General features: G+C 45.4%; 1 protein-coding gene across 4 annotated transcripts in view; it reads left to right on the forward strand.

Annotated features, from left to right (window-relative positions):
- NAV2 (neuron navigator 2) overlaps positions 1-13,395 on the forward strand; it is an 852,675-nt gene that overhangs the window by 771,428 nt on the left and 67,852 nt on the right. For all 4 annotated transcript variants that reach the window (XM_004369713.1, XM_004369711.1, XM_004369712.1 and 1 more), the window contains 3 exons: positions 1,801-1,939; positions 9,973-10,264; positions 10,995-11,697. In XM_004369713.1, the coding sequence (XP_004369770.1) occupies positions 1,801-1,939; positions 9,973-10,264; positions 10,995-11,697 (1,134 nt within the window). The remainder of the gene's footprint in view (positions 1-1,800; positions 1,940-9,972; positions 10,265-10,994; positions 11,698-13,395) is intronic.

Below are 13,395 nucleotides of genomic sequence, written 5' to 3' on the forward strand. Positions count from 1 at the left end.
GGGGGGTGGTGGGTGTCTTTGGGCTTTCAAAATCTCAGCAGCCTGGCATTTCTTAGACCTTTCAGTGAGACATCCTGTGGAGGCTTGAGTGGTAGAGTAACATGATTAAGCCCACGCTTTGGTATCAGGCTGACCTGGGTGTAGATACTGGCCCTGCCACTGCTGGCTGTGTGACGTTCAACTGGGTGCCTGGTCCTCCAAGCCTCTGCTTCTTCGTGGGAAGGTGGGCAAAGCCATCTTCTGCTGTGTACTGATGATTGACATAATGGAAAGCGGTCCAGCATCACGGGAAAGAGGATGACTCTGAGTCAGACTGCCTGCATCCAGATCCTGCCTCTGCCTTTTACCAGCTGCCTGATCTTGTGAAGGGCATCTTACCTCTCTGAGCCTCAGTTTCTCCACCTGTGCAATAGAAAAACTTGAACAAACTAGAGCAGTGTAAACGTTCATGTTGGAAACTTACCTTATATCCTACTGTACTTCCCACTCTCATGAATTTAAATCAGCAAGTATTTATTGAATACCTGCTATGTGTCTGCCACCCCACAAACAAACGAGGCGATGTAAGAGGATGCAGAGTGAAAAGAGGCTGTGGGTATTGGGGTGGGTGGGTGTCACCCACCAGGGAAGGCCTTTCTGAGGAGGTGACACCTTATCTGAGATCTGATAGATGAGGAGGAGGCAGGAACAACAAATGCAAAGCCCGGAAGACAAGAAAGATCTTGGCTTAGAAGGAACAGAAGGCCCGTGCGACCAGAGCCCAGTGAGCAGTGAAGCGAGGGTACAGGACAGAACTGGAGAGGGAGGCCAACCAGAAGGACTTGTGGGTTAGTGTAAGGAGTTTGGATTTTAAGTACCTGAGAAGCCTTGAAGGTTATTAATAGCAGGAGAGTGACATGATCTGATTTATGTTTGAGAAAGATCATTCTGGCTGCAGTGCCAGAATGGATTGTCAGGGAGCAGAAATGGAGCAGGAGACCCCTGGCCTATTTGCAGTAACCCAGGCACAGTGGATAGCTACTGGAACTGGAACAGGGCAGTAAAGGCAGAGGGAGATGCACATTTAGGTATATTTTGCAAGTAGAGGTGATAGGAGCAGGCAGTGGATTAAATGGGGTGGTAGCAAGAGGTAGGTGAGAGACAGCAGGTAGGTGAGAGACAGCAGGAACAAGAGAAGACTCAAGAGTCAGTGCTAGGAGATTTGCCTTGAGCAGTGGTGGGGGGAGTGAGGGGGTGTGATCTCAATGGGTTTGAGGGTTACAAAAGGAAGAACTCTATTTTAGATAGACCCTGAGATGTTAATAGAGTGGACAGGTTTCTGCTGACATCTGCAGCTTTCCTTCCCCTGGCATTGCATTCCAGGAATGGTGTTCAGAGAGTTCATACAGCAGCTCTTCTTCCCATTCTGACCCCCAGGGCCCTGCTTTTGAATCTTTCTCTGGATCACTTCCACCTCTAGGCTCAGAAACCACTGCTAGTCTGCAGCCAAGCCTGGGAAGTAGCAATGGACTTTTATAAAGTTCCTGAGATGAAGTTGAGGATGAGGGGGGAAATGGGTCATGTCATTAGCCACCTCTGTTTGCTCAGAGACGGCAGGTAACAGCCGCTTTACCCAGCTGCTGATCCCAAACAACAAAAATGGATGGTACCCTGGAAGATGATTCACATCGTAGGCCAAAGAGCTTTGTCTGGGGTTTTATGAGACAGGGGCTTTAGGGGACAGTGCACATTTGTCTGCGTTGTCAGCCTGAGCTGGAGTAGTGTGCGGTTTTGGTGCTCAGAATGTGTTTGTCTTGGCAGCTGGGATGACAGCAGCTCCGTCAGCAGTGGAATCAGTGACACCATAGACAACCTCAGCACTGATGACATCAACACCAGCTCCTCCATCAGTTCCTATGCCAACACACCTGCCTCGTCTCGCAAAAACTTGGATGTGCAGGTAAGGAACATGGGACCCTCCCAGCCGGAGCCTTGGGCTTGTGGGGCGAGAGTGGCATTTGGGGTGAGCAGAATCCCCATGTTAATGAGACGAGGCCCAACTTCTGCTGTCTGTGCTTACAACTCCCGGACTCTGGCCTCTACCCCCAAGGAAAGCAGGCAGGCAGTGGGTTGGTGGAAATGGGAGTTGGGAGGTCTCGCCGCTCACTGCTGTGGCCTTGGAAATGGGCCTCAGTTTTGTAATCTGTTTGTTTAAAAGGGGAGTATTGGGCTCAATGGGCCGTTTTTAGCCTGAGAGTATGTCTCCTCCTTGCTGCACTGAGAATCTTGGCCACAGCCACTGCTGTCCACGGGAGTGAGAGTGATGGGGTGGGAACAAAGGTTGAGAACCCTGGGCTGGATGACCAGAGGCTGGGAGCTGCTAGTCTATGGGTCCCATCCCCCTGCCGGTGTGTTTTATTTGGCCCACTGTATTACTCTTCTTGTAAACTGAATTCCTTCTCAAAATTTAAAAATGGCATTATTTCACAAGAAAATGTTTTTCTGGTTTCTCTTGAAAATTAGAAGATCTTGCTTCCTTGAGCCAACATTCACACAGCAACAATTAGCTGACGTCAAAGTACCTGCACCCTTTCGACGGGCCATACACACCCCAGTGTGCCACAGCCGCTACCTAGCCAGCTGCACTCTTTAAAATACCTGACCCTGGGGGGCTTGAGTTTTCAATCCCTGCTTTAAACTCTCAGATTTGATGATTCGAATACAGTGTTACCTGATATTTACTGATGTTTCACGTGTTTCGAGTTTCATGTGGGCATGTTTGCTTGCCCTCACGGTATTCCTTGGTGGTTGGAAGGGGTTGGTTTTAGAAGCCCATTTTACTAGTAGGAAAGTAAGGTGCCATCCTCACTACAAGGAGCCCTGGTGGCACAATGGTTAAGCGCTCGGCTGCAAACCAGAAGGTTGGTGGTTCAAACCCTCGCGGTGGCATCATGAGAGGAAGACCTGGAGATCCGCCCGTGTAAAGATTACAGCCTAAAAAACCCTATGGGGCAGTTCTCCTTTGTCACATGGGGTCACTATGAGTTGAAATCACCTCAGCCTCACCTAACAACAACAACATCCTCACTACTAGTCCCCAGCTTGTGACTGACTGGCCCATTTCCCTCACTAAAGCAAGAGCACTGGTCAGCCAAGGTGTCAGGTGGCGCTGGCCTATGTGGGCTAGAATCTTTTTCATGATTAGTCCCTCCCACCAACGGGGGCACTGAGTAGGACAGCCTCCCAGAGGAACCTCAGGGAGGGCAGAGCTATGTAACACTGCCCCTTACCTGCACCCTCTTCCTTCCGTATCTTCTTCCTTCCCCAGCTATCTTTCACTCTGTACAAATAGAAGCTGCTTTGGAAATCTCTTTACTTCTAAAGATATTCTTTTCTTCGAGGATAGGACTAAATAAAGGATGTGTCAGAGTGTGGGAGTAATTCTGTCCCATGGAAATTTGAACATTGACTGCCTGATGAAATATATTAGGTGTCACTGCTGGGATTGCCTGTTACTTCTTGAGTTTTCATTTTTGCCAGAATTTCTAATTATTGGTGGGGGTGAGGGTGGGGTGTGGTGGTGGTTCAAAAAAAAAATTTGAGCAAGTGACTGGAAAGGGGCATGGAGCTTTGAGGATCTGGTAATGTTCTATATCTTTATATGAGTGGTAGTTATGTGGGTATGTTAATTTTATAAAATGTATTCAAGCTGTATACTTCAGATTTATGTACTTTATTATATGAATGTTATACCTCAATAAAAAGGTTTATAAAAAGAAAAGAAAAGAAAAAAAAAAAAAAAGAAAAACCAAGCCACACTGCCCAAGCAGTGTTTAATCAGTGATTAGACAGTTGGAAACCCTCAACCAGGCTAGTGGGCCCCTAATACCTACCATCTGTCAAATGTCACAATATCCCCCAATTGTCTTTTCCTTATGGACACTGTAATTATTTTTCTGAGACTCACTGTAATTTCAGGGAAACAGTAAAACCAAGCTTCCAGACCGTCCTTAGATACTGAGGTGAGGACCAGGGAATTAACCACCTGGACCTCTGTATTCAGGAGACAGGCAGGTATTGGAGGACTACAGAGAGAGAGAGAGACTGAATGTTCAGTGAACTGGTGAGGTTTCTCTTTTATTGACAAGGTAGTATCAGGCTTGGAAGCCCTGGTGGCATAGTGGTTCAGAGGTTGGCTGCTAACCGAAAGGTCAGCAGTTCGAATCGACCAGGCGCTCCTTGGAAACCCTATGGGGCAGTTCTACTCTGTCCTGTAGGGTCACTATGAATCGGAGTCAACTCGACCGCAGCCGGTTTGGTTTTTGTGTCTTCGTTCCCTTCCCTTTCCACAAAGCCAGAGTGGGACTCTCTGTTCCATATTGATACACAGTTAGGATTTACAAATGATTTCCTATTTGATGTACTTGAATTAGGTTAATGCCAAGGCCCCGTTCCTCTTTGATTAGCTCTTTGCTTTCATCTTACAAATGATGTCACAAACCTGCCTTTTGATCAAGATCAGAATTTCAGGGGAGGTGAAGGGTTTAATATTCATTAGGTTGTTTTTCCTAAAAAACCAACTGAGTTTAAAATATTAAAATTAAATACTAAGAAAGTAGATTGTGAAACAAATAAATGCAGACTTGGGCCAATAGTAACGAAGATTTTGCTCAGGATGATTTCCTTAAATGGATTTTTAGTGATATCCTTTTGTTCCTGTCCAGAGTGCATCTCAAAATATTTGAATCAGCATAGTTTGCAGCCTCCCGCCGTCCCTCCCCCATATCACTCGGAGGCATGCTAAGGGCCATTACTCCTCTCTGAGCCACATTAGGCGACAGGAAGATGTGCACTGCCATCCTTTCCCAAGAGCTGCTCCTTCTGTGCTCGGCTCATTCGAGTTCCTGTCACAGACTGGTTTATGCTGGACGAATGGGCAGCAAACACTCTCCCAGGCAAGGCATGGAGAGGCAGGAAAAGGTGGCTCAGCGTGTCCATTGGGAGGGCAGGCTGAAGACAGGTTGCCTGCCTAGGTTTTCATATTTGAGAAATCTCTAAGGAACAACTTAAGTACACTTAAGGAACAAGGAAGTCATTGTCTGGAAAACCTAAGGAATAGCCTCATTTAACTGACAAAGAGGAAGAGGAGGAAACTGGGGGGAGCGATCCTTTGAGATGGCAGTCCCCTTTGTGTGTGAGTGATTCTTTTTTCCTCAAGGACATTGGGGAGCACTGAGGGTGCCCTCAACAGGGCAGGGGACATGTATCGGATACCCAGCCGTGGGCCTCTGTGCTCACTCCAGTCCTCAGCGTGCTGGGGAAAGAACCCCCTGCTTGAGGTCTGAGAGCCTTTCGACCAACTGTCTCCAGAAGAGCTAGTGAGTGTGGAGAAGGTATGGACTTTGAAGTCAGGGCGTCTTGGATTGAGCTTCTCACTCTACCACATCTTTGGATAAGCTGATCAACCTCTCTGAGCCTTTGTCTCCTTATCTGTAAAACAGGGGTAATTAGACCTATCTTGAAGGGTGAGTGTGAGAGTGAACATGTTTTTCTCAGTGCCTGATACTTGGTGGTTGCTCAGAAGTTACCTTCTTTCTTTTTTAATTTCCTTTGGATTACCTGTCTCTCTGCTTCCCTTCTCCATTCATGTTGGTAACCGAAAGTTGAGTGCATTTGTGACCTATCTTATTTGCATTTTCAAAGCAGTTGATCTAATATTTTGCAACATTTTATGTTTAGGACAATGTGTTGGTGGCAGAGGGCTTTAAAAAACACACATCTCTCTCCCGTGTATTTATCTATGCGTTTGTGTCCCTGGCGGTTCAGTATTTCTCTCTGTTCTGTGGAAGATTCTATTCTGGGTGCTAAGGTATAAAGAAGCATCTGTCAAGATTCATTTAATTTTCACTGCCCATAAAATTCTTAATAAAATATACAGGGGAAAAAGATAATACCGTATCAGTTTATTTCTTGCTACTGAAGTAAATAAAATCCTGAATTCTGTGGGAAACATCCTTGCCTTTTGTGGCCCTGAGCGAGCCTGGGGTTGTCAGGGTTTCTTTGCCAGTGCTGCCTCTGGATGTTGGTGTGGGTGCAGGGATAGGGTTTTGCTGTAGCTGGAGAGGGGCACCCCTTCTGCCTCCCATTGTGTTCTGCCTCTGACTTAGGGCAAGTTACTTTTCCTCTTTAGACCTGCATTTTACAGTTCTATAAAATATAGATAATAATACAACTTCAGAGAATCAGATGAGCAAATGGTATATGTAAAGAGACTTTGCACAGGACCTGGCAAGATAAGTGGCAGGTGGTGGGATGATGCTGACAATGTTGTTAACTATTTCTGTTATTACTGGTGCTCAAACTTCAGTCAGTTCAGCTTCCTGATTTGCAGGGGATATGGGCATGAGGAAGGCAGTTCCCCTGTCTTCTGGAGGCTTGTGACCCAGCAGTGGGAAAGACAGGTTCACCTTAATGCAAGACAAAAACGGGATAACTACTAAAGGAGGAGGACAACAGAATGCTGGGGATTTCCTGAGGTGGTGATGATCTTGATAGTGATAATGAGTTGATGTTGATGTTGGTGGTGATAAGGGCCACTGTTTATTGAGTCCCTCTGTGTTTAGCTCACTGAGTCTACCATCAAGCTTTTAAGAGACCTATCTGTTACCATCCCATTTTATACACCAGGTAATGATCTCAGAGAAGTTAAGCAAGTTCCTCCAGGGTCACACACAGCAAATGGGTGGCCAAGCCCAGTACTTGAACTTCAGTTGGTTGGAATTCAAAGCCTATGCTCTTTTCCACACTTCATGCCAAGCTTCCCTCCCTTCACTCATCAGGCTCCACTGTGGTTCCACCCTCTCACTCTCAGAAGATGGAACCCTCTGTGGTAAACACTCCAATCATCCAGGCCTTCTGCCAGCTTATATATGGATTATTTCCCCACCTTCCCTCTCGGTTGATTAAGTGGACTTCCAAGTAGGGGCAATAAAGAAAGCCTTCAAAAAGGAGGTGGAAACAACTGGCAAATATACAGGGCAAAGGGAAGCTCCAACCCTTTATGCATCCCTGTGTGGATTTCCCGCTGTCCCTTCTATTGTTAGCTCTGGGATTATTTACTTTTTAATCCTCAGTGGTGCCACCACATGGCCTGGCATGTAACTCAGTAAGGGTTTGCTAAGTAAATGTGAACTCAAAGCCAATAACTGTCCGAGGGCAAATGCCCAGCTCTTCAGAGTAGAGCTGGGAAGGCTACTGCCCTGGTCCAAGTTGTGGGGGTTGGATGATTGTTCTTTCTAGAGGCAGAGATTCAGGACATGGTCCTGGGTTAGGCACAGGTGCTCTCTCTTCCTTTACCTTTGGTGAATCGGCGTTCTGGAGGAGGCTGGGATGGAGCCTGGCACCCAACAGATGGGTTCCCCAGGGTTGAGGTCAAGGAGCAACCAGGCCAGCCAGTCAGTATGGAGAGAGAATCCATTGGGTGTATTGTGTTAGGTGCTTCTGGGGATGCAGAAATATCTCATCCTCAGGGAAGGCAGCGTGGCATACTGATTAAAACATGGGCTCTGCAGCTAGACTTCCTAGGTTGGAATCCCTGCATCTCTACTTCTTTGCTTGGTGATCTTGGGCAATTTTCTTTTCTACTCTGCACCTCATATAAGATAGAAAATAATACTGTAACTTCCTCATAGGTTTTTTGGTAAGGATTAAATTAAACTTTAGCACAATGCCTGGCACATAGTAAGTGCTCAGTAAATTTTAGTTGTTACTGCTATAACTACCACTACAGTTTAGTTTGGGGAAATAAGATATAGTCATAATAAAAGAATAAAAAATGCAATGACTCAGGATGTGGTATGTGCTAAATTTAATTTTTCCAGTACCTCTTAGAGTGTATTAGAATGTACTTGAATGTAAGCTCTGTGAGGGTAATGATTTGTATTTGGTTTTGTTCATTGTGGTATTTCCAGTGTCAATAACCTTGTTTGGCATATAGTGCCACCCAGCAAGTGCTTGTTGAATGAATGAATGAATGTTTTCAAAGGCAAGCTCTCTCTTGCCTCAGGGTCTTTGTACATGCTATTCCCTAAACTCTTAGTAAGTTTTTTTCTTCTTCATTCTTTAGGGAATTTTTTCAAAAAGGCTTTACCTTTTTACCCTTATCATCATTGTATAAATTAAGTCCATGCCTGTATTTCTTAGACTCCTTGTTCTTTTCCTTATAACATTCTTCATAATTCATGCTTACACGTTTATTTGTATTCATTTAGCCAATCTCTGCTTGCTTCATCGAATCATAAACCCCATGAGAGGTTGAAGTCAGTCTTGCCCACAGATTCTCAGATTCTCCATGGTGCCTGGCAAACAGCAGTGGGCATTAAATAAATTCTGGTTGAATGAATATACTGAAAGCATTTAGTGGAAGGAAAGATTCCTGTGGGCTGAGGTAATTGAGGCAGTAAATGGGTAACTTTAAATTTTTCATCTGTAAAATGGAGGTAAAGACATTACTACTTACCTACTTACCCTCCTTGACCAGCTAGTGGCTGGGATCAGATATGATTTTGTTAGAGTGTGTGTTAGCTTGAAAAGTACGATGTTTCTTTGTTCATTCATTTACTCATCGCACATGGGGTCACCACGAGTCAGAATGACGGGCAGCTGGTTTTACTCGTCAAGCCTTGATTAAGCTCCTGCTCTGTGCCAGATGTGGGGAAACCCACCTCTGTGTCCTTTGCCACAACAGAATAATGTGCTTCTCACCGTCAGCGGGTGTGTTTGTGTTCTCCTCATGTCTCCAGTGTCTAGGAAATGGTCGGCACTCAGTTTGTGTTTGGGAATGGCTGAGCAAATGAAGGTGCACATAAGGTGGCTGCAGTGGATGAGTGGCCTTCTAAGGCGTGAAGGGGTGGGGAGAGGGAGTGGGGCCATGATAGTGATGGAGAGGCAGTTGAACCTGGGCTACTTGTCTATATTTAGCTTTGGTTCCATTCAGCCCGTGTATTCAGTGGAGGAAGGAATCCATACCACTCTCTAATTTTTGCCACGTTTTCATTTTCATTTCCCACCTTGCTGATGTCATCTGCTCTTGGTAGTTAAGTGTAGCAAATATGGGACTTATTCCTGAAAACAAAAAACTGGAAAGTGTTGCAGACCTCCCTTCCCCATGCAGCTACTTCTCCCTCCTGGTATTCCTGTTGGAGGTAGCCCCCCAAAGCATTCTGGTTAGCTTGATGCCTTTTAACTACATCAGATTATTAACATCACACTCTGTCCCCTCCTGGGTTCCATGGCCAGCAGGTCAAGGCTCTTCCAAAGAGAGCTGGCTAATTATATCCTTGTCTGAATAAAATCACACAAGGGGAGCAAAGCAGTGGCGTATAAATGAGGCTGGGATGGGAGCAGGCACCCGTTGGCTTTTAGCATTTGGGGAAGTGGCATTTGAGATTTCTTCCCTCTCAGCTCCTGTCTCTCCCTGATCTGAGTGAAACTAGCAGGCGCCCTCGCTTGCTTGCTCGGTATGTGAGGCTGTGGCGCTGTGCTGGATCCAAAGATTTCACTGCCAGTGGAGTGATAGGAAGACGGCAGAACAAAGGGAAACGGGCTGGGAGGCTGAATGCTGGTGAGAGACCCAGCCACCGGAGTTGCTGGAGGCTGCTCTCCAAGCGGCAAAGAGTTGATGGCTGAATTCCACCCCATCTGTGTCCGCTCTGCTGCTTCTCCTCTGTAGGGCTCTTTCCCTCTTTTTCGCTGGCCCCTTTTACTCTGCTCCCTCATCTTCCTTCTAGGACACATTTTTATTGTTTACTTTCCTTGGACCAAGAACATCAGACTTTATAGTAAGGTAATCAGGGTACAAAGACCCAAACATTGTAAAAGTAGATATTCTTTTTCCCTTAACCAGTCCAGCGTGTTGGCATTATTACCTCTGGAGTGAGGGGCTTCCTAGCGTGAGATTCAGGGAGGACTAATTCAGGGAGTCTCTGTCCACAGACTGACGCTGAGAAGCACTCACAGGTGGGGAGGAACTCCCTGTGGTCTGGTGATGATATCAAGAAATCAGACGGAGGGTCAGACAGCGGCATAAAGATGGAGCCAGGTTCAAAGTGGAGGCGGAATCCCTCTGACGTGTCTGACGAGTCCGACAAAAGCACGTCAGGCAGGAAGAACCCCGTCATCTCCCAGACAGGCTCGTGGCGGCGAGGCATGACGGCTCAGGTGGGCATCACCATGCCAAGGACAAAGCCGGCTGCCCCAGCAGGCACACTGAAGACCCCAGGAACTGGTAAGTAGGAAGAAGGTGCATTCACAGTTGTCAGTTTGAAAACCAAAACCATAGTAACTCTAGTAAGGACTTGACAATATATTTTTAAGTCTCCATAACTGCCCAGCTATATTTTTATAGGGCTTAGAATCTGTTAATAATTAGCTTTCATAAAGGTTCGTATCCGTACCTTTTTCCTGTTGGAAATATGTAAACCTGTGAGCCTCTTAAGCTCCAAAGATGGCTCAACTATTGAGACGTATTGAACTGGTTTAGCTATGTACCCAGTGCAGGCTGTTTAAGGGAATGTGTTTGCCAGCTGTTGGTATGTTAAGTTGATGTTGTCCATGATTTGGGAATGTGTGTAAACAAAGGCAGTGTTTTTGCAAGAAGTTAGGGGTGCCCCCTGGAAATGTTAGGGACAGCCTTTTAGTGGACAGAGTGGGAGAAGGTTGGTGAAAGGCAGCACCTCTTCCCAGACAGCCCAGTGGTTATCTGGCTTTGCTTTATCCTTGATGAATTTCACCTGCTTTGCAAATGCGTAAAATCACTGCCATCTCCTAAAAGGCTCACAGTGACAGTAGCAGATAAGATTATCTTTATAAAAAGCTCTTTCCTCTGTCCCCCAAGGGAACTGCTTTCCCCAAGGAAAAAGTGAACCAATTCTTCAGAGAAGAGGAGCATCTTAAACAGATGAGCTGAATGAGCTGGGTTCTTGTTTGTGGGCTAACGTTGCTGATTTATCTCTTAGGAAAAACAGATGATGCAAAGGTGTCTGAGAAAGGAAGGCTTTCTCCCAAAGCTTCGCAGGTGAAGCGTTCCCCATCAGACGCAGGCCGCAGCAGTGGTGACGAATCCAAAAAGCCCCTGCCCAGCAGCTGCAGGACGCCCACTGCCAATGCCAACAGCTTTGGGTTCAAGAAGCAGAGCGGCTCAGCCGCCGGTCTGGCCATGATCACAGCCAGCGGGGCGACTGTTACTAGCAGGTCAGCCACGCTGGGCAAGATCCCAAAGTCATCTGCACTAGTGGGTCGGTCTACTGCTCGGAAGACGAGCATGGATGGGACTCAGAATCAGGATGATGGGTACCTGTCTCTTAGCTCTCGAACAAACTTGCAGTACCGAAGTTTGCCACGGCCCAGTAAGTCCAACAGCCGGAATGGAGCTGGGAACAGGTCTAGTACCAGCAGCATAGATTCCAACATCAGCAGCAAGTCGGCAGGCCTTCCGGTGCCCAAGCTGAGGGAGCCTTCCAAAACGACCCTGGGCAGCTCTCTGCCAGGTCTGGTCAACCAGACGGATAAGGAGAAAGGCATCTCGTCGGACAATGAGAGTGTGGCTTCCTGTAACTCAGTGAAAGTGAACCCGGCGGCCCAGCCTGTGTCCAGTGTGGCTCAGGCCACTCTTCAGCCTGGGACTAAGTACCCAGATGTGGCCTCTCCCACACTCCGCAGGTAAGTGGGTACCTGGTACTGAGCAGAACTGGAATAAATTAAATGGCATCCTGGATTATTAATTTCCTGTTTCTTGGTTAAAGCAGCCTCTGTTTTTCTCTACTTCATTCTTCAGCCAGCAATTTTGCAGTTGACTGATGATTTTCTCATATTGGGATTAGAAACATAAGCTTCTAGAATCAGTCATCTTTGGGTTCAAATCCTGGGTCTATCCTAATTAACCCTGTAAACTTACTTAACAAGTGTGCCTCAGTTTCCTCATCTGTACAGTGGAGATGATAATAATGACCTCATAGGGTTGTTGTGAAAATTAATCTATGTAACTCTGTCTGGCCCACAGGAAGCACTCAGTGAAAGTTAGCTTCCATGTGAGATGAGGTCTTGATCCTCCATTAGATCTGGGTGGGTAGTAGCTCAGGGACAGCGGACCTTTTTTTTTTCTTGGTAATTTCATGGCTGAGTTTCCATATCATTATGTCAGGCAATGATCTTGCCCAGATCCTTTTCTCCAATAGCTCAATATCACAACATAGTTTTTTAGAATGCATGCATAATTTCAACTTAGTCTCTGAAATTTTAACTCCCTTAAAAACAAAATAAAATAAAACTCTTAGAAAGATTCTGAACAGGAGAAATTGATTTTGTATTGCCTTAAAAAGGCATCATTCCTCCCCCCGCCCCCACCACATTTCCACACTGGGTGAAAATTTCTATGTGAGAATATTGTCATTCACTGGGTTTTTAATGATTTCTGGTTAAACTTTTGCTAGTTCACATTACCTCATTTTAATATCCACTGGACCATCCTCCAACTATAACTGTATGGGTTAGAGCTCACCCCGCCGTCCCCAGAAAATTTGTCACAAGAAACAGTAAGTCCCAAAGATAGAAAATTAAGCAGTGAACAAAGTAAAAATTATGTGCACATGAACATATTTGGGGATGACTAGGAATGTTTTTGAAAAGACTTCAGAAGAAGCATTCCACATGAAAAGTATAATAAAGCAGTTCACTGTTCTTTGTCTAGACTTGATTATTAGAATTTCAGTAATGATTATTTTTTCAGGGGGAGATCCTATTGGGCTGCTCTTTGTTTTTTTTTTTTTTTAATTTTTTTAAATTTTCTTTTGCTCTTTGTTGTTTTAACAGATTGCCTTGTAAATGAAGATTTTCTTTGCTCCTCGCCTCAAGTATTATATATAATATTCATTCTTTGGTATTATGGATTTCCTTTAGTAACTACAAAGGCATTTTACTAGACCCTTAGGCTAGTGTAATAGAATTCTTGAAAATGCATGCAGCTTCTTAGGCTCAATGTTTAGCACCTTTCAGCCAATTCCTGGTAAATTACATTTTTTTCCTAAATTGTTAAAATGTTCTCAGTTCTGATGTGCATTAATCTGGAAAAGAGAAGTAGTAGGTGAAGGGTGATAACTCTTTTCGAATGATTTGAAGGACTAACAGACAAACGATTGAGCTTTTTCTGTGTAGTTCATGGAGCAGGATTAGGAGTGATGCGTAAAAGGCAGAAGGAGATGGATTAGATTTTACTTTTCTAACCATTGGAAGTGCTCAGCAGTGGAGCAGGTTATTCTTTGGAGTACTGATGGAGTAAATACTCCCATCCCTGGAAGTATTGAAGCATTCGAAACCCAAGATTCTGTGAGAGGCTATTTCCTTCCCTGGTTTTCAGCAGGC

This window comes from Trichechus manatus, unplaced genomic scaffold, assembly GCF_000243295.1.
Source record: "Trichechus manatus latirostris isolate Lorelei unplaced genomic scaffold, TriManLat1.0 scaffold00006, whole genome shotgun sequence".
NCBI classification, from domain to species: Eukaryota; Metazoa; Chordata; class Mammalia; order Sirenia; family Trichechidae; genus Trichechus; species Trichechus manatus.